The sequence below is a fragment of the Leptonychotes weddellii genome, chromosome 4, assembly GCF_054177405.1.
Source record: "Leptonychotes weddellii isolate Sample4059 chromosome 4, ASM5417740v2, whole genome shotgun sequence".
Lineage (NCBI taxonomy): Eukaryota > Metazoa > Chordata > Mammalia > Carnivora > Phocidae > Leptonychotes > Leptonychotes weddellii.
The window spans coordinates 129,504,403-129,531,835 of NC_138372.1; the positions used below are offsets into that span (position 1 = coordinate 129,504,403).

A 27,433-nucleotide genomic window follows, 5' to 3' on the forward strand; every position below is an offset into this window, starting at 1 on the left:
TCTATACATTTTCCAGCTCCTTTTAGGGGTTATTTGTATTCCTTGGCTCCTGGCCCCCAGCCCCTTCCTCTACCTTCAAGGCCTGCAACAGCAGGTTAAAATGTCACATCAAATCGCTGCTATAAACATTGGGGTGCACATACCCCTTCGGATCACTACACTTATATCTTTGGGATAAATACCCAGTAGTGCAATTGCTGGGTCATATGGTAGCTCTATCTTCAACTTTTTGAGGAACCTCCATACTGTTTTCCAGAGTGGCTGCACCAGCTTGCATTCCCACCAAGTGTAGGAGCGTTCCCCTTTCTCTGCATCCTCACCAACCTCTGTCATTTCCTGACTTGTTAATTTTAGCCATTCTGACTGGTGTGAGGTGGTATCTCATTGAAGTTTTGATTTGGATTTCCCTGATGCCAAGCGATGTTGAGCACTTTTTCATGTGTCTGTTGGCCATTTGGATGTCTTCTTTGCAGAAATGTCTGTTCATGTCTTCTGCCCATTTCTTGATTGGATTCTTTGTTCTTTGGGTGTTGAGTTTGATAAGTTCTTTATAGATGTTGGATACTAGCCCTTTATCTGATATGTCATCAAATCACTCTAACTTTGACAATGACTTGTCATCTCATCTCCTTCTCCGAATCTTCTACCTTCGTTCACCCTTTAAGGACCCTAGTGATTACATTGCATCCACCTGAATAATCCAGAATAATCTCCCTATTGCCATGTAAGATAACCTTCAAAGGTTCTGGAGATTAGGATATGGACATTTGGAGGTAGAGGAGGGACAACTGTTCTGCCTAACAGAGGAGACAAACCACCCACAATAAGATATAACAACAATAATAATAACACATAACATTTATTGAGCATTTACTAGGCATTGTTCTGAGTGCTTTACTTGCCTTGACTCATTTCCTTGTAGAGAAACCAAGACTCCAGGAGATAATGCAAATTGCCCAAAGTTATACAGATAGTGTCAAACCCAGATCTGTCTGACTTCAAAGATCACGCTCTCCACCCCTTCACTACATATAAATAAATATTAAATGTGTATACATTTAGTGGTTTGCAGCTTCTCTCCATCATGAACTCCTTTTACTTTTTTTCCCCAGGGACCTTATTTTGAATGATTTTGTATATTAAAGGTTGTTCTTCATTAATCAAAGACAAATTTCTAATTGTAACATCTGGTAGCTTTGAGCTAGTCTCTTTGCTTCTTTTTGGATTTATATAGTTCCAGTCAAAATAATGCTACACAATGTTTTATTTAATATGTTTTGGTATCATTTTGGAATACTAAAAATGGGAACTCAAATAACCCCCTTTGTAGATGTCTAGGAGTTCAGAGAAGAAGGAAACCAATGGGGATGGAGAACTGTCAGAAAAAAATGGGGTCTGACTTCCGTCTCAGAGAAGGAGATATTTCAGACAGACCAGAGAAGAACAAAGAACATGAATGATGTCTAGGAAATGGGAAAAAGTATATGTAAAGATGAAATGTAGGCACCTTGTTAGGGAGAACTGGAAAAAGAGACTAAAGTGGAATAAATAAAGCATCAAGGCTTTGAAAGAGGTAAATAAGGTTAAATTTAACCAGGCAGGAAAATGCAGAGGCTGGAAAGATTCTGAGCAGGAGTTCTTGGGCTTGGAGAGGTTAACCAGGTAGAACAAAGAGCAAGAAAGAAGGAAGAAAAAACTGGCAATTGTAATTCGCCTTCCAGGAGAGATATTGGGTGGCTAGGAGGCATGGGAGGGGGTGGGGACTAACTTCACTATATCCCCTTCTGATTCTTCTAAATTTGATGCAATACACAAATATTAGCTAGTAATATATAGATACATATGTTATAAGTACATCATATATATCTGAAATATATTAATACATGTATATTAGACTATCTTTACAGACTCAAAGTGCCATATAGGTAAAGCTAGGCATCTACTCTTAGTACACTTAAGAGCTCAGGATAAACCTCTCTGTCATCCTGCCAATTCCTGCCCCCTGAATAAAACAACGTCATCAATTTTCTCATTGGCTTAAAAAATTGGGTCTCTTGTTTACCAACCTCATTCTAAGCATCAACTCAAGGTTGGGCTAGTGCCCAGGTATTTTGCATTACTTTTATATGGTTGCCCAACTTGAACGAAAACCTACTTCAGAAATGACTCAGAAATCTCACAGGCTCATGTCATTTACCCCCAGGATCCATGATCAGTAATAGAATAACAAGGCCTACACATTCCAACCTGCCCAGAGTCCTCACACCCTAGGCTCCACCTCATCACCAGTGGATTGGCATCAGTATTTATATTTTAAATTAGTATGCAATTTAAAGGGTTTTTTTTATCTCACAGATCAACAGGTATCCTACAGTTATCTTGTTTTTAGGAATGAAATAACTCCATCACTGGGACACCTGGGTGGCTCAGTTGGTTAAGCTCTGCCTTTGGTTCAGGTCATGATACCAGGGTCCTGGGATCCGCCTGCATCGGCTCCCTGCTCAGTGGGGAGCCTGCTTCTCCCTCCCCCTCTGCTCCTCTGCTGGCTTGTGCTCGCTTGCTCTCTCCCTCAAATAAATAAAATCTTGAAAGAAAGAAAGAAAGAAAGAAAGAAAGAAAGAAAGAAAGAAAGAAAGAAAGAAAGAAAGAAAGAAAGAAAGAAACTCCATCACTATTTTTGTGGTAAGATGTTGAACCTTTGCACTTTCTTAATCCATGCTTTATTTGTAGTACTGGGAAGCTCAACAGTCAAAGCAAGCACCCTATAATGCCGAGGCAGCCAACCTGCTGCATTCACTAATGTTACATGCAGTAACTGAGACATATGAGGGCTTTGGAATTCTTTAAATGTTTTGACATTTAGGGAAAGAGTTGCATTAGAAAAGATTCCTTGGGGGCACCTGGGTGGCTCAGTTGGTTGCATGTTTGACTCTTGATTTCAGCTCAGGTCACAATCTCATGGTTGTGGGATTAAGTCCCGAATCGGGCTCCATGTTGGGCATGGAGCCTCTCTCTCCCTCTGCCTCTCCCCCTCCCTCTCTCTCTTTCTAATAAAAAAAAAAAAACTATTCCTTAATCAGGTTGTGACTTACCTATATTCAAAAACATAGTATTAAGCTCTTGCTAAGAGCTTAGAGATTACACATGAAATTATATAAACAAACAAGTTACAGCAAGCATAGGAGATATAATAAACCAAAACTGACTGGCACAGCTAGAACCCCAAAGCCAGTTCGGTTACTCTTTGCACATTTTGCCAAATTCCATTTGTAAGATTAAATGCTTTATTATATGAATGAAAGTGTTACATCAATTACCTGATCCCTCTGCCTTATGTTATTCAGTGGAGAAATCTTCATTGAGCTCCCCACAGATGAGTAATTTTAGAAACTGTGTTAGCAGACAAACATCCAAGGGTGAGTAATTGCTAAGCCTCTAAAAACTGCTGTCTCTTCTCTTGGAACTCCTGGAAGACAGACAATACCCCGTGTTTTTCTATATGTGCCTAGCACAGTGCTTGCCCTCAAATGACACTAAACTAGAGTAAAGAAAATCTTAAAGCAGAGTCTTGATTCAAAACTGAAATTAATTAATGTGTCCCAATTCATGAAGCACTTCCATATCTGTTATCTCATTTATTCCTCTCATAACCCCTATGAAGGACAGCAGCAAGTTTCAGGAAAGATAAACAATGTGGGTACTAAAATAGAGACTGAGCTTGCAACCAAGCACAATATTATTAACATGTCTTTATATGTGGTTAAGGCCAGGCACACATTATGCGGAATTAGAGCCCTTGGCCATTTACCCACAAATTATAGATAAGATATTACAAACTCATATTATGGAACTCAACTCTTAAAACATTTTATTGCCCCAGAGTGTAGTAGAATACAGACTTGACTCCCTATGGCTTTTGCTCCCTTACATCATTCAGGCCCATGAGTGGTCCTGAAAGACATGGTTTTCATTCTTGGACCTTGTAGTCCTCTCTAAATATACCAAAAAGCTTCTGGGAACAGCTTTTTTCCTATCTGTAATACCAAAAATGGTCCCTTCTTTTGAACTGCATCTTCAGATCACTTCTTTCCATGTTTTCCCAATCATTTAAACTCTACAAAATAATAGTGATTCAATTCATCATTCATTACTTGTCTAGCAAATGCCACGTTTTAGAATGAATATTACTGAATCTCCTTAAATATTTCTGTTAAATATTTATATGTTTATACATATGTACACTCTGCTATGTCTCCAATGTAACCTTTAATAACTGAGGTATCTCAGGCATTTAGTTCAGATATGCCATTTGAGTACTCACTAAGTAAAAATATACACAGTGCGTTTTTTTCTACAGAGTTCATCAACTAATAACAAAGAAAATATGAAAAAAGATGCAAATTTATGATATTTGGCTCTTTTATATTTGTAGGTCCTAGCTTTACTATAACTCTAGGATATACATCACAGACTTAATTACAAGAGCTCTCTGATGTAATGAACTTGAATTAGACTATCTGGTTAACCCAGTTCTATCACCTTCTACTTGTAATACTTGAGGCAGGAACTCTACTTTTAGGCTCAGTTTTTCCATTTTTTAAACTGGGAATTGTTGAGCAAAACACTTACCACCACTCCTCCGTTCTAGTATTTCCTTCCAGGAGAAGAGTTTTTTTATTGGAATAACATATCTGACCTCTTGCTGCACCATCTATCCCCAGTACTGCTTCCTAGAGGAATAAGAGTATCTTGCCTGACTGGTGAGTTTAGGAGCATAGTAGCTCATCCCCTTTCTTTTCCTCTTCTCTTTGGAATCTTCCTGCCTTCAGAGAGAATACATTCTGCCTAACTCCTATTGTAATACTGCCTAGATGGGAGCAGGCCTCATTTGTTCTTTCTATGATTAAGTGGGTACAAGATTAGCAAGCCCACCTGCCCAATATCTCTAAATCATGTTCCCCAAATTTAGTATAAAACAGGTATTTTGGTCTCCATCCCCACTGCTCTTTTGCTTGCTTCTCAGTTGGCCCTGATCTTTGAGTAAAGAATATCATTTATTAGCCCCATCATATCTCAATATAGGGATAATAGTTACAACATAAGATTATGTTATTGTATTTTGTAGAATGTAAAACATTTTTATGTGTAAGGAAGTACTATTGCAATTTTAACAATTTTTTTTAAAGATTTTATTTATTTATTTGACAGAGAGAGACACAGCAAGAGAGGGAACACAATAAGAGGGAGTGGGAGAGGGAGAAGCAGGCTTCCCGCTGAGCAGCAGGGAGCCCGATGCGGGACTCGATCCCAGGACCCTGGGATCATGACCTGAGCCGAAGGCAGACGCTTAACAACTGAGCCACCCAGGCACCCCGCAATTTTAACACTTCTTTTATCTATTTATTTCATAGCAAATTTTTAAGGAGATTCATTTATTCACTCAGTGAGAGGACAGAGTTTTGACTAAATCTGCTACAGGAATAAACTTAAATTAATATCTAATTATGTTTGAAATAAAATATCTTCCATCCAGTGTTTTCAGTTATATATGGTTTATTTTTTTAATATTTAATAAAATTTTCATTTTCTAAATAGGTGATAGAAAATACTACTGCACCGGATAGAATCTACAGTTTAGATAATCATTGGAACACTGGTTGCAAAGGTTTTTTAAAATCTGGTACTTTTTTCATAGCTTTACCTCTGGGAACTATAAGGATTTTTAAATGTGAACTTATAGCTTTGAATAAACAAAATCCTGAAATGAGCACACCAGATAATCTTGCATGCTCTTAACCAAAGAACTGCAGCCTTTGACTAAGTTATAACAACATCCTTCCACAGCTTAAAGTGATCGTTATTATCACTCTCACTCATTGTCTTAGGCACCGGTGAGCAAAACAGACATGGCCCTTGTCTTCACAGAGCTCACATTTGAAACAAGAACATGGCCGCCTACTACACGTGTGGTGAGCATAGCACAAAGTATGAAGAAGTGGAATCACTGTGTTGTACATCTGAAACTAAGGTAACATTGTGTGTCAACTATACTCAAATTAAAAAAAAAAGGTTTTAAGAAAGAGCATGGTTACATAGTTTTCAAATCACTTTTCAATATTTCACAAGCTAACCTTAACAGTCATTTTACAATGACTAAACTCACTTAAACTAAACCTGGCAAGGCCCTAAATGCTTCATTTTGAAAAAGGAAACAAGTATTTGTTGGATATAACCTTATACACATAATCCTGTTTGATTCTCATAACACCTCTAAGAAAGGTATTATTATCACCATTTAATAGATGAAGGAAAGAAGGCTCACTGAAATTACATGTTACCAAAGAGGTCACGCACATTGGTTAAGGAGGAAGACTTTTAACTCACAGCCATCAGATTCCAAACACCCATATATTTTTCTGCTAAAATGGATCAGTTAATGTCAATTATATTCCAAGACAAAGTTGTTATTATAATGAGAAAGATTTTTTTTTAAAAGATTTTATTTATTTATTTGACAGAGAGAGAGACGCAGCGAGAGAGGGAACACAAGCAGGGGGAGTGGGAGAGGGAGAAGCAGGCCTCCCGCCAAGCAGGGAGCCCAACCCGGGGCTCGATCCCAGGACCCTGGGATCATGACCTGAGCCGAAGGCAGACGCTTAACGAGTGAGCCACCCAGGCGCCCCTATAATGAGAAAGATTTTTAAAGGATAAAAATGGTGAATATAAAGACTTTAGTCATCACCTTTGTAGGTAGCAATGTAGAGAGTTTATTTATCTTTGTGTGTCCCATATCATATATCAAAGACCCATCCACATCATAGACATTCAATAAATGTTGGATTAAATTGTTAATATGTAAAAGAAAAAGCAAATTATACTCAATGGAATTAGTTCACAAATTTTAAGTTATTCCTAACAGTAAGCTATTATTAAAGAGACATATTGACACTTTACAGTTACTAAACTGAACTGCTTTAAAAGATATTCTTGCATATGGGTTGCATTTATTTATATCAAGAATAAAAGATATTCTTCACATATAAAATAACTCTTCCTATTATAGTACATTGAGCTTTACCATATCATTCACACTCCATCTCTCAGCAGTCTAATACCACTTCGTTAGAGCAGTTGAACAGATTCAGGATGCAGCCATAGGATTTTCCTGGTTCAGATCCTGGCTCTGCTACTTAATAGCTGTGGGATCTTACACAAGTAATTAACATCTCTGTACCTCAGTTTCTACATCTGCAAAATGGGAATGACAACAGCATCTAATGCATAATACTGTTGTATTAAATGAATTATTATATGTAAATTGTTTAGAAGAGTGTCCGACACATAGCAAACATTAAATAAATGTTCTGTTAAAGCCATTGTTGTTGTTTTAGAAATTCAGTACCTGATGTCCATATCCTCATAATCCACAAAGAACTTGAAAGATGAGATTATGGAGATTATGACCAGCCGGAGTCTCTTCCTCTGGAGTTCTGGGCTCTGAAATAGCACCAACACCATAGACAAGTCACTAAGGAAGTCAGAGGAGCTAGCTCACTGACTGAGATGCAGATAGTAGGACTCCTGGCTGGGTATTAACTGCTCTATGAACCTGTCAAGGTCCTCTAGTCAAAAACCACCAGAGCACATCTATAGTTCTATAAAGCTGGGTGTATTGACTCATTGCAAGAAGAAATGTATACCATGGGGAACCATGGGTATCTCAGTAATGTTAGAAAAAACTTTCTGCAGGACTTAGCCTTGTGTTAGATTATTTGGGGGGGCATTCAAGAAAACAGACATCTTTCCCACATTGGATGCTGTCTGGAAGCAGGAGTAATTCTCTAAGTATCTTAATAATTCTTATCTGTGAGAGGAATGAAAGAGCTAAAGTAATCAGTAAATAAATTGGCCGTCACTCATTATTAGCCAGGAAAGGGGGATATTTACTCTCTTTTCTGGTTTGGACAATGTTCTTACATCTGTCTGTTCAGACGTGATCATGAAATGGTCTAATTATTTGTCTGGCTCCATTACAGTCACAAAGCGGTCTTGTCTGAGGTTGGTCTTAAAAGAAAGTGTTTATACTCAACATGAGAACTTTGTAGATTCACTGTGAGTGTCTGGCCAGCTCTCAGCTAATAGGGGGCTGCCTTTCTCTTTCTCTAACTAGATGAGAACGTTTTGCTTGAAGGGCAGGGCTGGCCAGGAAAAGAACAACTATTATTATTATTTACACATATTGACAGGTTTCTAGTTTATAAAGTCCCTTTAGAGTCATTGTATAACTTGAGACTCTCAGAACAATCCTGGGAGATTGCACAACTGTAGGGGCCCAATTCATAATGTATTCCATGTGACTGGCACCGCCCCCATGTGAAGAGTGACTTTTGGAGTTGTGCAATAAGGCTGCCCCATTCTTCTTTACAATTTATGAAAATTGAGTCAGAGAAGCTTCTTGAGTATTCTTTATTTCCCAATAAACCCTAGAGTTCTCTCTGGCAACCTGCTCAGCCGCTGACGTTTTGATCCTTGATTCAGTCATAGTTTCTAGTTCCAGACAATTTCTTCAGCCTGTTCTGTTATAACCTAGACTATACTGGCTACCAAATAAAGAAAGCTCCGCCTTCTTCTACAACTTTGTGCCTTCCCTAAACAGGATGCTGAAAAGGTTACTGAACTTACAACAAACCTCTTTCACACAGTCACCTCCTAGAGAGAGAGAAAAAAAAAAGTCTGTGTGTGTTGCCTAAAAAGTTAATATACCGTAGTATATGTTGCTTGCAATGTCAGGATGGCAGATGGAAAAAATGACTTTGAGTTCTGAAAAAATTTTAAAAAGTAGAATATCCTACTAATTTTAGGGGCTGAAATTTTTAAATGCAAACTGAGCTGCTAGTAACATATCTTTCCATAGTCTTGGAAACCTACCAAGTAAAATGTCAAAGGAAAATGGAATTCCCCATGAAATGTCCCTTAATAGTGAATTTTTTTGTCTAGCACCATCTTTTTGAAACTGAGAAATTCCCTCTTGCTACTAAATTTCTCTCCTGAAACATATAAACTGAAACTGAAAATGTGATAGTGATACAATAGGCAGTTCCCGGAAAGACTACGGGCTCTGATTCAGATTTGCTCAGGAAATCCTGTCACAGTAATTCACAAACTCTGTGACCCTGGGCAATTCATCTACCCTCTCTTTCATTAGGTTACCATGCATGCTTCTCTCCTCTATTACCTGAGAGTACCCTGGACTTCCCTATCAGAACATTTATTACACTCTATGTTCAGATTTCTATCCCACTTGGAACAAAAAATGCATTTAGAGGACAGAGACCATGTGTATTTTGTTGTCCTTATACTTCCAGGCCCTAAAGTTATGGCACGTAAAATATTTGTTAAATTTATTTGTTGCCTTAGGGGAAACGGACTGGAGATCTAGAGCATCAGGAAGGTTTAATTTTCTTTTATATACCTGTTTATAACTTTGAATATTTTACCATGCCAATTTGGTACATATATTTCTTTTTAATTAAAAATAACATTTACATGAAAAGAAGATAAGGGAGAAAATGTTTCTTGCCAATAAATATTTGGTAAAGGGATAGTAGTCACTCAGTACTTTTCAGCTGCCTTTCTTATTTAAGCATGGGATCAAAGTAGGTGATTTTATGGCAAATTATTTTCTCTATTCTATATAATAACCATATGTATAATTTGAGGACTAAGGTATAAATTTATTCGGCTGTAATTTTTCTTTTATTATGAAAAAGTGATAGCCAGTTCTATCTTAAATCCAGAATATTCCAGCTTGAAGCTCGATGGAAGAGGACAGTGAGGGGGAAGATTCCTTGGACCTTTTGCCTAGCACTCCAGTCAGCCAATCAGAGTTTTAACAATATAGTACCACTTTTCCTTCTTTTGCCACTACTCTTTGTATGAATAGCTCTATCAGGGCACCTCATGGAACAAGATAGCAGGCGACTGAGGCATGATATATCTACTCCTCAGTTCCTTGTCCAAATGCTATGAAATAGCACCAAAATCCCTAACTCCACCCACTAGCAATTTGCACGTTTTAGCAAACAAGTTTCCCTGCATGGAATACTTCCAAAGATTTTGATTGCTGATCATCTTACTCTGAATGATCACAATAAACCCTTTAGTCTTTCTAAAGGACTTCTGTTTCTTTAGCCACATAACTCAGATCATGCTGATATGGAAAGATTTGAGTCAGATTTTACATACTAATTGAATGTTTTCTGCCAAATTATGCCTTATATTTGCACTTTTAAAAACTTAACAAAAATGGGCACCTGGGTGGCTCAGTCAGCTAAGCATCTGCCTTGGGCTCAGGTCATGATCCCAGGGTCCTGGGCTCCCTGTTCAGTGAGGAGTCTGCTTCTCTCTCTGTTCCTCCCCACCGCCCCCCACCTCATGCTCTCTCTCAAATAAATAAATAAAGTCTTTTAAAAATAAATAAATAAATAAATAAATAACAAAAAATAAAACAAAATAAATCTTACCAATATGATTTGTTTCAATGAGCAAATAAAACAAATACTTTTCCCAGGCTATAATCTAAAATGTAAAAAAAAAAAAAAAAATCCTAAAGCTTCACAACCTAAGTGAAAAATATTTCCTACATAATGGTTTATTTGGTTAATTAATGAAGAGGGGTCTGTAGTAGTGACCTCTAGATTCTGAACTTGATTTGTTCTGGTCTACATTTTTGTTGAATTGAAAACACAGAAGGGAATGAACATAGCATCTATTGAGGGTATGCCACATACTAACCATTTTATAAGCATTATCTTACTTCATATTTATAAAATTTGTTAGAGGAATAATTTCACAAAAGGCGAGAATAGGCCTTAAAGAATTTAAACAGGCTGCCCAAAATTACACAGTTCATAAAGAAGGAGAGAACTGAAGTCAGATATGTATAATCCCAAACATCACATTTCCTGGAATAGCCAATACAGCAAAGTACATATTTAAGAGAATCATGGAAGGCTGGAAGAATGGACCTACAAAGATATAGCAAAACTTATTATGAATAAACTCAAAAATTGAATATGGGTCTATAAATGAGACATTATCATATACTTATTAGACAACTAAAATTAAAAATAGTGAAAATGCCAAATGCTGGCAAGGATGTAGGAACCTGGAATCCCATATCTATTGCTGGTGTGAATTTAAAATGGCACAGTCGCTTGGAAAATAGTGTGGCAGTCTTTTTTAAGAAAAACTCAGAAATTGGGGCACCTGGGTGGCTCAGTCGGTTAAGCGTCCGACTCTTGGTTTCAGGTCAGGTCATGATCTCAGGGTTGTGGAATGGAGCCCCACGTTGGCTCTGTGCTCAGCAGGGAGTCTGCTTGGGATTCTCTCTCTCCCTGTCCTTCTGCCCCTCCCCACTGCGTGCCCTCTCTCTCTCTCTAAAATAGATAAAAACAAAGAACACTCAGAAATAAAAATGTATGTCCACACAAAGACCTATACATAATTATTCATAGCAGCTTCATTTGTAATAGCTAAAACCTGGAAACAACTAAAATGTCCTTCAATAGGTGAATAGTTAAACAACTCAGGTATACCAATACCATGGAATACTGTTCAGCAATAAAAAAGAATCAACTACTGATACAAGAAACAACTTGATGGATCTCAAGGGCATTATGCTGAGTCGCAAATCCAATCTCAAAATATCACATACCTATCACTAACATAACATTTGTGAAATGATAAAATTATAGATATGGAAAGCAGATTTTTGGTTACCAGGCTTTCAGGATGGAAGTGGGTGGAGTATGGGGGGAGGGAGATCTTTGTGGTCATGTAATAGTTCTGTATTTTGACAGAGAGAGATGGTGGTACAGGAATCTATGCATGTGATAAAATGATACAGTGCAACCACGCACATTGGATGAATGTTAAATTGCTAGTTTTGATATTATATTTTAATTATGGAAGATGTAACCATTGGGGAAAACAGGGTGAAGGATACTGGGACCTCTCTATATTATCTTTGCAACTCCCTGTGGCTCTATTTTTAATCCCAAATAAAAAAGTTTGTAAAACTTGCACTTGGGGATCTTAGTTTTCTGGGCCTGCCATAAGGAAGAACCACAAACTTGGTGGCTCAAACCACAGAAATGTATTCTCTCATATTTCTGGAGGCTAGAAGTCCAAAATCAAGATGTTAACAGAGTTGGTTCCTTCTGAGGGCTATGAGAGAGAATTTGTTCCATTACTATCTCCTAGCCTCTGGTAGCCTTAGGCATTCCTTAGCTTATAGATAGTTTTCTTCCTGTGTCTTCACAGTGTCTTCACTTTATATGCCTATCAGCGTCAAAATTTCTCCTTCTTATAAGGATACTAGTCATATTGGATTAGGCCCCATCCTAATGACCTCATCTTAACTTGAGGTAGACACCTGTTTCCAAATATGGTTAAATTCACAGGTACTGGGGGTTAAGACTTCAACATCTTTTTAGGGTACACAATTCAACCCATAACACTGCATCTAAAAGCATCAATTGCACGAATGCAGGAGAGAAAACCGGATCTCAAGGCAGTTTATATGAAAAACAAACAAATAAAGAAACAACAAACAAAAGCTCCAGTTTTAGTTGACCACAGGTTCAACCTTAAATTAATAGTTTAACAAGACCGCTTAAAAAAATGAATATTGTCTTCCATTGTACTAATAGATTCAGATCAGAGACAGGCATAGCCACATGTCCCTCTTGCCTATCAAACTTCATATGGAATTTTCTAATCTATTTGGATTTAGGGGAATACTGGTGAAATTGAGTAGATTCATAGGAAAACCACTGAGTCTGAAAACCAAGTTGAAATAAACGAGATACATTAAGATGCCAAAAACTAAAGATGACATAACTGCTTTCAAAGTATTCAGTTTTTAAATCCTTCATATCACCTTAAAAAGTGGTATACCCTTTAGGGGCACCTTGTGGCGCAGTCAGTTACGCATCAGACTCTTGGTTTCAGCTCAGGTCCTATGATCTCAGAGTTGTGTGATCTCAGGGTCATGAGATTGAGCCCCGCGTTTGGCTCCACACTCAGGGCAAAGTTTGCTTAAGACTCTCTCTCCCTCTCCCTCTACCCCTCCCCACTGAGCACTCGCGCTCTCTCTCTCTCTCAAATATATAAATAAATCTTTAAAAAAAAAAAAGTGGTATCCCCTTTGTGTTTGCTGAATGAATGACAAAGCTCAAATTGTCTAGGCAGAAGAATTAGGTCAATTTAATATAGCATAAGCAGCTAATATGAAGACCAGAAGAACTTTGTAAAACTCGGAATGTTAGAGAATTTTAATAATAGAAACTTCTAATCAATCAATGGAAACATCTTGTTCAAAATGTAGTTTATTCCCTATTGTCAGGAAATGTTCAAAGGAAGCTGAGCAACCCTTTGCTAGGTATTCATTCAATGGGAGATTGTACTAGCATCTTCAAACTTTTTCTTTTTTTTCTTTTTTTTTTTTTTTTACTTTTCAGCACTTTCACAGAAAGGTATATTAATTTAACTCCTTAGGAATTTTTAAAAATAATTTCACCTTTTTCTGAATGCTAAATAATAAAAGTGCAACTCTAGATTGAAAAATGTTTGAGAAAACTGTTATTATCAATACTATATTAATAGGTTGATGTTAAAGTTCTTTATTAATAATTCTAGCATGAGAACTGTTTACTTTTTTCCAATTGAGATGAAGAATTTCGTTTAATTTAGCTTATCAGAAAAAGCATCATTTATCAACAATTTTAAAATAACATGTTCAATTTTAGGAGTGAGAACAATTAGAATGCTAAATGAGAAACATTATGGTGCTCATTAACTGCAAAATTGTGTACTTCTCTGACTCTCCATAACAATAGACTCCACATCATCACAGAGTTTATCAGGTATTTTTTGAGATTTTTGGGGAAGAAAATGTACCAAATGTATCCCAAATGTTAGTTTTCCCATGAAAATTGTTCACTGTTACGTAATTACAGAGACTTCCCCAGCATTTGTATTATTAAAACTTACTACGTGCTTTCAGACTGAAAAAGAGAAAAAATTAGAATGAGATGTTTGAAATTCTTGGATTTGTACTTTAGTGGTTTATTTTTTAATTTTTCCATCTTTTTTCTAATTGAAGAAATATTAGAGATTTCAAGCTACTATTTCATAAAAGAGCACCTGCAGTATAAATAACCCTAATTCTCAGTAAATGGAAAAACAAATCTTAATGTGACTTTACAGAATTTTTTTTAAGATTTTATTTATTTATTTGTCAGAGAGAGAGAGAACAAGCAGGGAGAGCAGCAGGCAGAGGGAGAAGCAGGCTCCCCGCTGAGCAGGGAGCCCAATGTGGGGCTCGATCCCAGGACCCTGGGATCATGACCTGAGCTGAAGGCAGACACTCAACAGACTAAGCCACCCAGGCATCCCTTTTTTTTTTTTTTAAGATTTTATTTATTTATTTGTCAGAGAGAGAGAGTGATTTTACCGAATTTTGAACAGATGAATTCAACATACAAATGTGATAATTGTTTTTTCACCTAATTTGTAATACTATTCTCATTTTTTTCTCATTTAGTTGATGTAATTCAGCATCAGTATTCTTTAAGTTTTCTGTCTTTAGCCAATTAATTATGGGAACTAAACAATACATATATGACTAGGAATACATTTTTAAACTCTGTCATGGTGAACACATTCATGAAAACTAAAGGTTTGAGGTTGTGATAAATAAACTGAATCAACCATTTAGAAGTCTTGCAATAAAAAGAATCTTAGCATTTAAATGAGTTTAGAAGCATTGAACTCCAGCAATCATCAGTCCAACATTGTACCATCTATCTCAAAAGAAAATGAAAGCAACTGTGTGGAGGAACAGTACTCTTACTGTCTGCAGGAAAAAATTTGGTACAACCTCAATGAAGAGCAATTTGACAATATAATTCGACAATATAAACCAAAATTACAAATAGGCATAACTCTTTGGTTCAACAATTCACTTCTAAGAATTACATATGTAGATATATTTGCACAAGTACAAATGACATATGTAAAGATTATTTATTGCAGCATTATTTGTAATATCAAATATGTGTAAACAATCTAAGTGTCCACTAATGGAGGACAAATTATGGTATAAAGAAAGGATAAGGAAACTTATGCATTCACATGGAAAGATATCCAAGATAGATCGTAAGTGAAAAACAAGCAAGGTGAACAGGGTATAGTGTAAAACTAATTATGTAAAGTGAGAGACATAATACACATCCACATATATATTTTATATTTAAACCTATTAGCTTTTTATTGAAGTATAACAATATACAGAAAAGTACATGTTAAGTGTAACCTCAAAGATGTTCATAAAGTGAATACACCCATGTAACTGGCACCTAGAGTCTAGGTCCTAGATCAAGAAACAGAACATTACTATCACCCCAGAAGTCTCATCATGCCCCTTCTAGTCACTACCCTTCTCTCTACAAGAGAAGTCAGTGTCCTGATTTCTAAAAGCATAGTTTAGTGTTTTTTTTGCACTTAACAGAAATGGACTCATACAAATATATACTCTTTTGCGTCTGATTTTTTTTCATCCAACATTATATTTCGGTGATTCATCAATATTGTTATACATTGTCCAGTCTCATTGCTGTTTAGTATCCCATTGTGTAAATGTGCCACAATTTATTTACCCAATTCTACAGTTTATGGATATTTGGATAATTTCCAGTTTGAAGCCATTATAGATAGCACTGCTATGAATACTCTAGCATTTGCATATACATGTTCACATACCTAAAAGAGGAATTGATGTCATAGAATCTGCATAGCCACAATTTTAATAGAAACTGCTTTACTGTTTGCAAAATTGGTTGTACCAACTGATACTCCCACCAGCAGCGGGTATGAGAGTTCCAATTGCTACAAATCCTCACCCACACTTGGTATATTCTGTCTTTTTAATTTTTAGTTAGTATTTATGTAGTGGTATCACACTGTGGTTTTAACTTGTAGTTCCCTGATAACTAACAGTGTTGAGCACCTTAAGTCCTTCATTTGCTATTTGCTATTTAGATAGCCCCTTTTGTGAGGTGTCTAGGTCTTCTGCCTAGTTTCCCATGGGATTATCTGTTTTATACTTTTAAATGTTGAACAATGTGCATATATTACTTATTTTTTAAGTATTGTAATTGAAATATAAATTTTATAGAGTTCTATGCTTCACGCTCTCTCCTTCTTGGAGATTTACAATATACTAATATTACAAAAGCTCTGAAAAGTCTTACCCTTTTCACCATCACCAAACAGTTTGTAGAAATGTTGTTTCTGTTTTTGTATGATTTTTATTTCTCATAGACTTAATTGCTTTTCACTTAGATTTTTTAAGTTTTCTCTCCAATTTTATCACATATTTCATTAGATCTATCAAATATCTATCAATATAATTTCCCCAAAACTCAAAATTAGATAATCTATAAAATCAATTACTTTAACTAGATTTCCCTTGGAATCTGCCATCTCCCTGCTCCAGTGAAAAAAGGTTGCTCTCTAATTCTGCCACTTCCTGGGGTTTACCTTCACATCCTCCTGGTTCTGTTTTCTGGATCCCATGTCTTTCTCTTTCTTGATTTATTCCCATGTTTTGTTGGAGCACATGTTCCTGTCACTTTCTTTCAAAAAGAAAAGAAAAAGAAAAGGTGGATGGAAAGAAAGGAAACATTTGCATCCTTGTATATGTGAAAACATTTTTATTCTGCCCTTATACTTGATAGTTTGGCTGACTATAGAATTGTAGGTTGGAAGCTACTGTCTTAGAATTTGAAGAGATTTCATTTCACTGTGTTTTAGCATAAAAGTGTTATTGTTGAGAAATCTAATGCCATTCTAATCCCCATCCCTTTATTTTTGTTTCTTCCTTCTGAAAACCTGTAGAATCTTCTATTTGTTCTTATGGTTCTACCTTTTTAAGGATGTGCTTACATATAGGTCTTTTTTAATTCACTGACAGTACTTCGTGGCCCTTTCAATATGGAGACCCCTGTCCTTCAAACCTGCCAAAATTTCTTGAATTATTGTTTTGATCATTTCCTCCCTTCCTATTTTTTGTTCTTTTTCTGGAACTCTTAGTTTATTAAATGACTGGAAAATTAAATGAATGAATGAATGAATGGGGAAAGTTCTGAGCACTTTTTGTAGCAAAAAGTGTATTAAGCAATAAAGCACAGAGTATCAGACCATATCTTTAAAACTAAATATTTTATTTTAAATCATCAAAATTTTAAAATACAATGTTTCATCACAACTTCCCAGTATTGTAAAATATAACATTGCTACTCTCATTTGAGGCAACACAAAAATACAGGAAATATTTGTTCTCTGCTGACAAAAATACCCCATTCAAGTCAGGCATTCCTTATTACTGTGGCCTTAGAATTCATTAAAATGCCTAGTATGTACTTAGTATTGTATACAATACTTGCACTCACACTCTACAAAATAATCAAGTAGAAAGGTGTTTGTTCTAAGGTAAAAAACGGAAAGATGTTTGGTTGTTTTTGGTTAAAAATGAAATGCATTCCTCCCAGATCTATGAAAAAGAAATTTTTGCAGTCTTAGTTGGAATCAGAGGGACTGACTCTTCTCAAAGTTATTTTTCAATCTCCATATAGTTATGGGCGCCAGAGAGAAGAGAGAGAAAAGTAGCCCCCTAGTAGAGGAGCCTGGAACAGGAGCAAAACACCAGAACTTGTTAACAGAGTCAGACTCTGACAGGATTTATCACCCACCTCTCACTCCTGACGCACCTGGAAGTGAGGGATGATTGGAGTCCAGGTAGGCAGGTGAATTTACACCCTACCTGACCCGCTGGGCTCATCAGTGCCAAACTCTCGAAGTCACCACCACGCCCACCCCTCACCCGCGCGTCTCGCGCAGGCGCGGAGTCTGTAATCCGGCGCCCCCGCCCGCACCCCGCCACCTCTGGGGTCTGGAGACTCCCCCATGACTATGAGGCTCAGAGAAGATTCCTCCGTGGTGTGAGAGCACGTCGACCAAAATCGGACAGCAGGCTGCTGAAAGGAACTTTTTTTTTTTCCCCTCAGAGAAAACTTTTCTCCAAACCTGGAAAATTGGGGGGAAAGAAGACAAAACGAGCGTCCCTGGCTCCCTTCCCCACCCCTAACCCCCGCCCCAGCCCCGCGGGTGTCGCCCAGAGCGTGGGGGCCGCACCACGTGCCGGAGATCCGGGGGCCGGGGGCTGGGGCCCCTCTCCCCGCCTCAGGGTCTGCCGTGACGTCACCTGAGAAGTTTGGGGAGGGAGGAGCTTGAACTGCCCGGCTCGGGTGGCTGGTGCGCCTGGGAAGGCCAGGTCGGGGGAGGAAGCTCCTCCTCGATGCGTAGCCCCGGCAGAGTTGACTCCGATACCCAGAAAAGTCCCCTCTGACTCCAGAAAAGCAACGACTGGCGTGAGCCGCGGGGGGCATGGGCTTCCTCGTGACCTAGTGTCCCGCCGCGGGTAGTGCCCGGGTGCTCCGGCTCCGGCACAGGCGTGGGGGGGCGGGTGCGGGCTCCCGAGCGCAGCCGAGGAGCCCCGGAAGCCGCCGAAGCGGCGGGCACACCCAGAGCCGGCCCGCGGCCTCAGAGCCCGCGCCGCCCGCGACCATGAGCCGGGAGGCTATCTGCAGCGCCCTGCCCACCATTCCCTGCCACAAGCTCGCCGACCTGCGCTACCTGAGCCGCGGCGCGTCGGGCACCGTGTCGTTTGCCCGCCACGCAGACTGGCGCGTTCAGGTGGCCGTGAAGCAGCTGCACATCCACACCGCTATGCTCGACAGGTAGGGCACCCCCGCGGAGCCCCGAACACCAGCCCCGAGCAAGCGGGCTCTAGAGCCCAAACGGCGGCGACACTTGCGGTCGGCCCCACCCCTCGTCGCCTCAGGGCAGCCCTTCAGGGCTCGGGGCTTGCGTGGTGGGGAGAACTGGCTTCTCTGGAGATGCAGCCCTCGCATTCCTCCGCTCACCTCTTCTCTCCACCGCCCTCTCCTGCTCTGTCCCTCTTACTCCTGGGCTTCCTCTCTCCAGACACCAAAAGCAGGGTGTTTCGGTGTAGGCCTGCGGTTGTTTTGTTTTGTTTGTGGTTTATTACGTATGGTCATGAAAGTTTAGATACCAGACTGTACTTGCTTTAGTTTCTCCTCTCACTCTCGCAGGGAAGCCTGTCCCCAAAGGATGTGTATTATTTTGCTAACAATACACTGAATCAGAAAACAATTAAACGACCAGAAATTTTGAATGTCTTTCACATCCTGAACAATTTCCGTGCACTGTCTAGGTTTTAAGGGAAAGTTAGTATTAGTTTCTGTTTCAGAAAAACATTTCATTCCTATACCATTGACCTGTGATCGAATGTATTAGTCAGTAGGTCTAGTCATTTAGTCTTGTGTATTTGCCTTACAGTAGAGATTTAACTAGGCCCTGCATTCAGTCCTTAGTGAGTTAACATCCATGATTGCAACACTCTCCTCTCCTCCCCCTCTATCTAATGTCAGAATTCATGCTGGGTGCCTGATTGGTCAGAGGCTGTTAGTATCCAATGTCAGATGAATCCCTCAGTTTCAGCCTTACCAATGTTCACTGGACTTTCATCTGCCTGTAGCTTTACTTTGCTGTCTTGCTGTCAGGCTTGGATGGGCCAGATCTCACGGTAAATTTGAGACACTTGTGGAGATTGTTCCCACTTGTTGTATATCATAATCCAGATCTAGTGATATTGATAAGATGTGGTGTGTGTTTCACCTGGGCCTTGAGTTCTGTGGAGCAAGTGCTGGGCAAATGTGTGTATGTGTATGTAGTCAAGTTTGAAGGGTGGTGGTTGGTTAGAAAGACTGAAAATATTTTAGAATCAGCTATGTAAATTTATGGATATCTAACCCAAATGGACCCTTTAGGTATTCTAAAGCAAGTTGATCTTCCCGTTTTGGATGCTGCTTCTCAAGATTTTAATTTATCCAAGTTTTGTGCTATTTGAGAGCAAAGGAATGAAGAGGGGGTTCCCTTTCTATTCTTATTAACAACTTTCATAACCTAAAACTCTTCAGTAAATTGGTAGGAAATTATGTTGTCAAAGAAGTCATAAGGACCAGTTAAACCCTCTGGCATTACTGCATCAGGTTCTTTTTCCCACTTGTTACCTAAAATGTTAACTTTAGCAGTATTCTTGTAATCTGAGCATAGGACAGGGCTATGCAGTTGACTCACAGGGTGTCCATTTCCTCACTTATAAAGTGGGAATAATAAATCATGTACTTGGGCTCTGGTGTGGAAAAGGTTTGCATTGTTCTTTGAGACCATCTGGAAGAAAAATAAGTTTATGTGCAGTTACGTATTTTTATTTTAGTGATTGGTGAGTCATTCTCCGTAACCTGACTTCTCCCCAGTGAGTGGGCCTTCCCCAACAATCTCCCGACTCTTTATGTGTGGATGAGTCTGATTGGTTCTTCAAACATCGTGTGGATGACATAACTGTTTTGTGACTGAAATTTTGAGTTGGGTAATTTTGGTGATATGCCTATGAAAACTGTAACTTTTTATTTTTAAAAATATAAAACCTATTTTAGACCTATTTATTTTTGGCTTTTTCTGTTTTGCCACTTACTCAATTTTCCTGAAATCTGACTTCAGGAACTTTCCTTGATCCTTTCCTTTCTCTGATCAAGCAGTGGAATGGAAAGAACACAGGCTTTGGAGTCCCACAACTGCAATTCGAATCTGACTCCAACCCTGCCACTTAATGTTGGCCTGACTATTAGAAAATTATTTATCTGAGCCTCAGTGCCCTCATATAAAGTGGTGTTAAGGTAACCAACTTTAGAGGGTTGGTCTTCGGATGATAGTACATATAAAGTGTATGACACATAATAGGATCACAGTGGAAGGAAGAATGCCTGATACTCCTAATGAGAGAAAGAATAAGTGTATTAAGTATCACTGAGACTTCACCAGCATGCTCTCTCTCTAGTTTTTTTTTTTTCAGTATCCAGAAATCTTCAAGTCCATCCCCTGTCTCCCTGCAAGAGTGCTAAACAATAAGATGTAGTTCTTGTTGACCTCCATCTCTTACCTTTTCAATTTAGGGAGGATAAGTTTAATTAAAACAGGTCTCATAAACTGAATAATAGGTTGCCTCACAGAGTATTAAGTGGCTGAGAACAGGGAGAAGGAAAAAAGCTTTTTACTTTATGTCCTCTTGTAACTCTTGAATTTTAAAACATATAAATATATTATCTATTCAGAACATAAATAACTAAGATTTTTTGCTTTATTTTGGCTTTTGTTTGCTTTTAGAGCAAGCCTCATAGTCTGATGTGGAATGTCTGTTTTCTTACTTCAACAGCCATTCATCCAGAGCTTGAGTGGTTTAAGCACCAACTAACCATCATTGCTTACCCAATAAACTTCTGGAGATGTTTCTATTTTTTTTTTTTAAGATTTTTTTTTTATTCTTATGTTAATCTCCATACATTACATCATTAGTTTTAGATGTAGTGTTCCATGATTCATTGTTTGTGCATAACACCCAGTGCTCCATGCAGCACGTGCCCTCCTCAATACCCACCACCAGGCCAACCCATCCTCCCACCTCCCTCCCCTGAGATGTTTCTATTTTGTTATTGCTGCTACCAACACATCTGTCTATGGTAAAAACCAGTGACATCTCCAATTCCCTTGCCTTTTTTTTTTTTTTTTTTTAAATATATGTCTACCGTAGTCACCACCGCCTGGGCATTCTATTCAACTAGTGTTTTTCTTTCCATTTTCACTGTGACCTTTATAGTTTCAGACTCTCATTGCTTCACATCTTTAATTAGTATTGTAATATTCTAACACCTGACTTTCAAACTCTGCCCATTTCTGCTGATCATACATCCTTCTGCCAAAATAGTCGTCCTAAAAGTTTGCTCTGCTCATGTCATTACCCTGCGCAAAAACCTACAGTCACAATTTGCTAACTACCAAATAGAGTGTAAATACCCTCACCTGGCTTTAGGGCTCTCAGATGAGGCTCTAGCCTACCCTATTCACCTTCATTCCTTTCACATGCTCTTTTAGGTATCCTGATTCATATTAAACAATCTGCCGTTTTCCAAACACAACCTTCACTGTAACTTCCTTGAATACATTTGATACATATCTATTAGATATCTACCAGGTGCCAGGTCCTGTTTCAGGTCTGAGGGACACATAGATGAGAAAGAAAAGCAAAAGTCCTCCCATCTTGGAGGCCATATCCATCTTGGCCCTTTTACCAATGGTTGATATTCTATCTGCCCTTAAAGTACAGTTGAAATCCCTCTTTAAAGACCGTTCAACTCCCCTAGCCCAAAGTTTACTCTTTTTTCTGAGTTCCCCATAGTTCTCTATTTATTCATTTGCTTACTTACTTAACTTGCTTGCTTGCTTATTTATTTATTTGTTTATGATGGCACTTATCACATTCTGCCTTATGTTTTAAGTATGTATTTTCTTTCTTTTTTTTACTTGCTTTCCTTTTTTTAACTTTATTGAGGAATAATTGACACATGTAATTATATATATTTAAAGTGCACAACATGATGATTTGATAGACATATGCATTGTGGAGTATTACCAAGATCAAGATAATTAACACATCCAAAGAAGACCTACAAATGACCAATAGGTATATATGAAAAGGTCTTCAACATCACTAATCATTAGGGAAATGCAAATCAAAATCACAATGAGTATTTATTTTTCTTAAAAAATTTCTTGGCAGCTTGAGGACACAGACTGTGTTTATCTTTATATTCTCCATAATGTTGAGCATAGTTTTTATTCATAATAAATGTTCAGTATTTATTTGTTTTGTGAATGAACAAGCAAATGAACCTGGGATCCAGAGTTGCCCCAGGGATCTGTTACAAGCATTTACCTGTTCTAGGTGTTCTTTTCCTGAGTTCCACTGTATAATTTCTAAGCATTTTTGACCCTTATGCAACTATTATCATCTAGTCATTTAAATCTACAACATTTAAATGTATTATGTAAGTATTTGGAAAAAATGCACATGGTATGCAACCATGAAATTTAATATAATATTCTAATCAAATATAATCTAATACAACATAAACTTTAATTAATTCAAACAGCAATAATTCTAATATCAATAGACTCTATAAACTTTCTTAAATATTGTGTCCTTTTCCTTTCCTAGGAAAGTACAATAATAATAACCTGTGTATATCGCACTTTTTTGTGTCAGTGGCTCAGAGAAGTTATTATGGACTCTAAACAGACGTGTGGAATGTATAGGGCAGGTATTATCCCTACTTTAAATATGAAGAAACTAAGGGACAGAGAAGTGCATAATTTACATGAGGTCAATTAATGGGGGGGAAAATCTAGTCTTAATGTTATAGGCATGATTATTGTGTATTTTTCATTACTTTGAAATAATTATGCATTTTCTTTCTTTAGTGAAAGAAAAGATGTTTTAAGAGAAGCTGAAATTTTACACAAAGCTAGATTTAGTTACATTCTTCCAATTTTGGGAATTTGCAATGAGCCTGAATTTTTGGGAATAGTTACGGAATACATGCCAAATGGATCATTAAATGAACTCCTACACAGGGTAAGTATCGTGCATTTTTAGTAGCTATCATTCTATTATTCAAGCTATCTAGTGTTTTGGTTTTACATATGATCAGATTATTTGGAGAGCTATAGATGAGTCAAAATAAGAATGGAAAACAATTACAGTGGTAAAGTTAGACAATTTATGACTTCTTTTGTGTTGTTAAAAATATCAGAGAGTCAGGCTGCATTCTGCAGGACTGAGGTTATTTTGCTTAGGTTACTGTTCCTGAGGTGTAAACTGAATTCCAGTAACCACATGTATATATAAAGAAGTAGGAGAGGGAAAGAGAACAGATAAACTCTGTACACTATATAACCTCCTGTTAGTTAAGCCAAATTTTATCTTAAAAACAATTTAGGGGGCGCCTGGGTGGCTCAGTTGGTTAAGCGACTGCCTTCGGCTCAGGTCATGATCCTGGAGTCCCGGGATCGAGTCCCGCGTCGGGCTCCCTGCTCGGCAGGGAGTCTGCTTCTCCTCTCCCTCTGACCCTCCTCCCTCTCATGCTCTCTGTCTCTCATTCTCTCTGTCTCAAATAAATAAATAAAATCTTAAAAAAAAAACAAAACAATTTAGGATTCAAATTAAATGTTAATAATGCCAGTCCATAAAGTTCTAAATAGGCCAAATAAGTCTGTCTCTGAGTACCAAATACATTGGTTTTTCCAATAATAGACAAAGGCATGAGCCATTTATCTTTTTATCAATGTGCTAGTTACTCTGGCTTTGATTGTGAATCCCATCAGTAAGCAAACTGGAGGGGTGGGTCCTCATTCTTATCAGTAAGCAAATTTGTGGATTCTTAGTCTCAAACTGTATGTATTCATCTATTGTTGTTTGCTTGATCTTATATTATTAATACTATCTGCAACCTACAGTTTCTCTCGAGAAGTCTTTTTTAAATCACTCGGTCTGTTTTGTGAGTGTTGGTTTAGTTAAAATCTGGTAACATGATCTGTAAATTCCAATTAGTGGATGCTCCTAAATTCTGATACATCACAACGTTCTGTAAGCAAACGAGAGAATGGATGCCATTCATGGAGGGACTTCCTCTTTATTTCAGCGTATATCACTTTCTATTTATGACAGGACCATCTGAGACAAGGACAGAGTATAATAACTGGTGTCTGTGTATAATATTTGTATAACACAGCAATCAAGACACAAATATTACTTAAGCACAATTTCCTTTTTAAAAAAATGAATATAAGTATAAATTCTAATATTTTCTTCCCACACCCCAGTACCCAGTAGGTACTCTGATACCCAAAATTGGAACCCATTAGAAATTATAGAGCCTCCTTCCGGGGACTGCCAACCCCTAGAAGGAATCATAACATATAGAGTGAGTGTTCTACCTCTGTCTCCATGATCAAAAGCCTCCATGTGATACTATACTGCACAGAGGCCTTATGACTCCTTTGAACTACACAATTTTTAGAAGAAAATTACCTTTTCACAGACTAAAAGATTCAGTTACTCACTGGGATGGAGGTCTGTGTATACCAGAGGAAGTAATGTTTTATGTTTCTTTTGGTTTCCTTTGTTGTATTATTAGAGTGGGATTTATCTTGAAGTACTCTCCCCCAACCTCAAAGAAGATTGTTGAAAAAAATCAAAATAGAATGTAAACAGCAGGTTAATCGGGGAGCTATACGCTTACCCATTTGCAGAAAAAATTGTCAAGAACAGATTTGAGCTTTCAGTAAAAGCATACTTTTTCATGTCATTTAGAATGTATCCAGTAGCTTGGTGCCTGGTGAATCATTGCCAGATCTTCCCAAATTATCTAATTTTTCTGAGTATGTTCATTCTCCTAGGAAGCTACACTAACTTTTATGTTCAAAAAGTTCAGATGAATATCACTTTAAGTACCAAGATATAAAACATTATATTTTAAATATGTCTGTATTGCATACACTTAAAAATGAAAATGATCTTTGTCTCTTTCACAAAAGCAAAACTTCCAAAGGCTAAATTTTCAAGCTAGAATACAAAAATTGTATGATAAGAAGTACGAGAAATTCATGCTTAGTAAATAAACATAATATGGTCATAATTTTAATTGATGTAATGATTATTATAATAAGGTATGATTTTATATCAATAGGAAAATTAAAATATAAATTTTGAGTTAATGGTATGTACTAAAAAGAAATTTTTTGTGCGTGTGTGTTTGTGTGTGTGCATGTAGTTATTTGATACAAACCATAGAATGAGAGATAGGTGTGAGTATAGGTAATGTGTTTGGGTATTACATAGAAAAAAAAAAATTGAAAACTGTTTAAATGAAGAAAGAAGAGCCAATACCATGTAGTTGTATTACCAACATAAACTAAAAGGAAATAACAGTACTATAAAGTCATCATTATTTTTTCTAAAAATTGAGGAAAATAAGATATACATGGATGTTAAATAATATCAAATTGATACCAGGATACTATGTAATAAAAATGAACATATGTCTTGACCTTTGTTTATACTGTATTTCCACATAGAGTATTTAATTTTCTAAGTGGAAATGTAATGAATATGGTCACTTATTTTAGTTTTGTTTATTTTCATATATATGAAGAAAACAGAATATCCTGATGTTGCTTGGCCACTGAGATTTCGCATCCTGCATGAAATTGCACTAGGTGTAAACTACCTGCACAATATGAATCCTCCTCTACTTCATCATGACTTGAAGACTCAAAATATCTTATTGGATAATGAATTTCATGTTAAGGTAATTACTTAAAAAAAAAGTTTATCTGCATCCTTGAGATTAATAGTTTTAAAAACTTTTTAGTGTTTTTTTCTCTACTTAACCAATTTAATATCTCTCTGTTTTCCATAGCCTATAATTCTTTTCCTCAGTGTCCCTTCTTCCAGCTTCAGTGGCTTAGTTATTCCTAGACTTAAAAGATAGATAGAATTATGGTACAAAATACAAAGTCATTATGTCCTTAATTGAAATGATCAAGTAAGCCCTTTTTTTTCTTTTGATTTTGCAGTTATTATAGATTCACAGGAAGTTGCAAAGATAATACAAAGAGAGTCCATGAACCCTTCACTCAGTTTCTGCCAGTGATTACATTACATGTAATTACAGTACAATTTCAAGTCCAGGAATTTGACACTGGTACAATGTATGTATATAGTTTATGTGTTACTCTATCACATGTGTGACCATCACAGCAATCAAGATACAGCACTATTCTATCATCACAAATACATCACTCATGCTACCCCTTTGTATTCACACTCATCTCCTCCCTTCCACTATCCCTAACCACTGACAACCACTAATCTGTTCTCTATGATTTTGTCATTTTGAAAATGTTGTATAAATGGAATCATACAGTATGTGGTATTTTGAGATTAACATTGTTTACTTAGCATACTTTGAGATCCATCCAAGTTGTTGCTTATATCAGTAGTGGTTCTTTTTTATTGGTAAATGGTATTTCATGGTATGTGTATACCAAAGTTGTTTAACCATTCACCTACTGAAAGGTATTTATATTGTTTCCAGTCTTTGGCAGTTACAATAAAACTCCTGTGAACATGGGGCGCCTGGGTGGCTCAGTTGGTTAAGCAACTGCCTTCAGCTCAGGTCATGATCCCAGGGTCCTGGGATCGAGTCCCGCATCGGGCTCCCTGCTCTGCAGGGAGCCTGCTTCTCCCTCTCCCACTCCCCCTGCTTGTGTTCCCTCTCTCGCTGTGTCTCTCTCTGTCAAATAAATAAATAAAATCTTTAAAAAAAAA

At 37.5% G+C, this 27,433-nt stretch overlaps 1 protein-coding gene and 1 long non-coding RNA gene across 6 annotated transcripts in view; one reads left to right on the forward strand and one right to left on the reverse strand.

The window, feature by feature from the left end:
* Positions 1 to 19,133, reverse strand: part of LOC145720931 (uncharacterized) — a 430,514-nt gene extending 411,381 nt beyond the window's left edge. The window contains exons 1-4 of one of the 4 annotated variants that reach the window (XR_014144281.1): positions 19,050 to 19,133; positions 16,606 to 16,700; positions 7,403 to 7,497; positions 6,565 to 6,682 (exon numbers count right to left, since the gene is read on the reverse strand). This is a non-coding gene — a long non-coding RNA (uncharacterized LOC145720931). Of the gene's footprint in view, positions 1 to 6,564; positions 6,683 to 7,044; positions 7,498 to 16,605; positions 16,701 to 17,816; positions 18,185 to 19,049 lie in introns of those variants that run through there. The other 3 variants (XR_014144283.1, XR_014144280.1, XR_014144282.1) reach the window with 3 other exon arrangements.
* The window catches only part of RIPK2 (receptor interacting serine/threonine kinase 2), a 31,739-nt gene continuing 22,665 nt past the window's right edge, over positions 18,360 to 27,433 (forward strand). Inside the window, exons 1-3 of one of the 2 annotated variants that reach the window (XM_081816225.1) lie at positions 18,360 to 18,863; positions 23,524 to 23,677; positions 26,256 to 26,411. In XM_081816225.1, the coding sequence (XP_081672351.1) occupies positions 18,691 to 18,863; positions 23,524 to 23,677; positions 26,256 to 26,411 (483 nt within the window). In that variant the 5' untranslated portion in view covers positions 18,360 to 18,690. Of the gene's footprint in view, positions 18,864 to 19,318; positions 19,733 to 23,523; positions 23,678 to 26,255; positions 26,412 to 27,433 lie in introns of those variants that run through there. The other variant, XM_081816226.1, reaches the window with a different exon arrangement.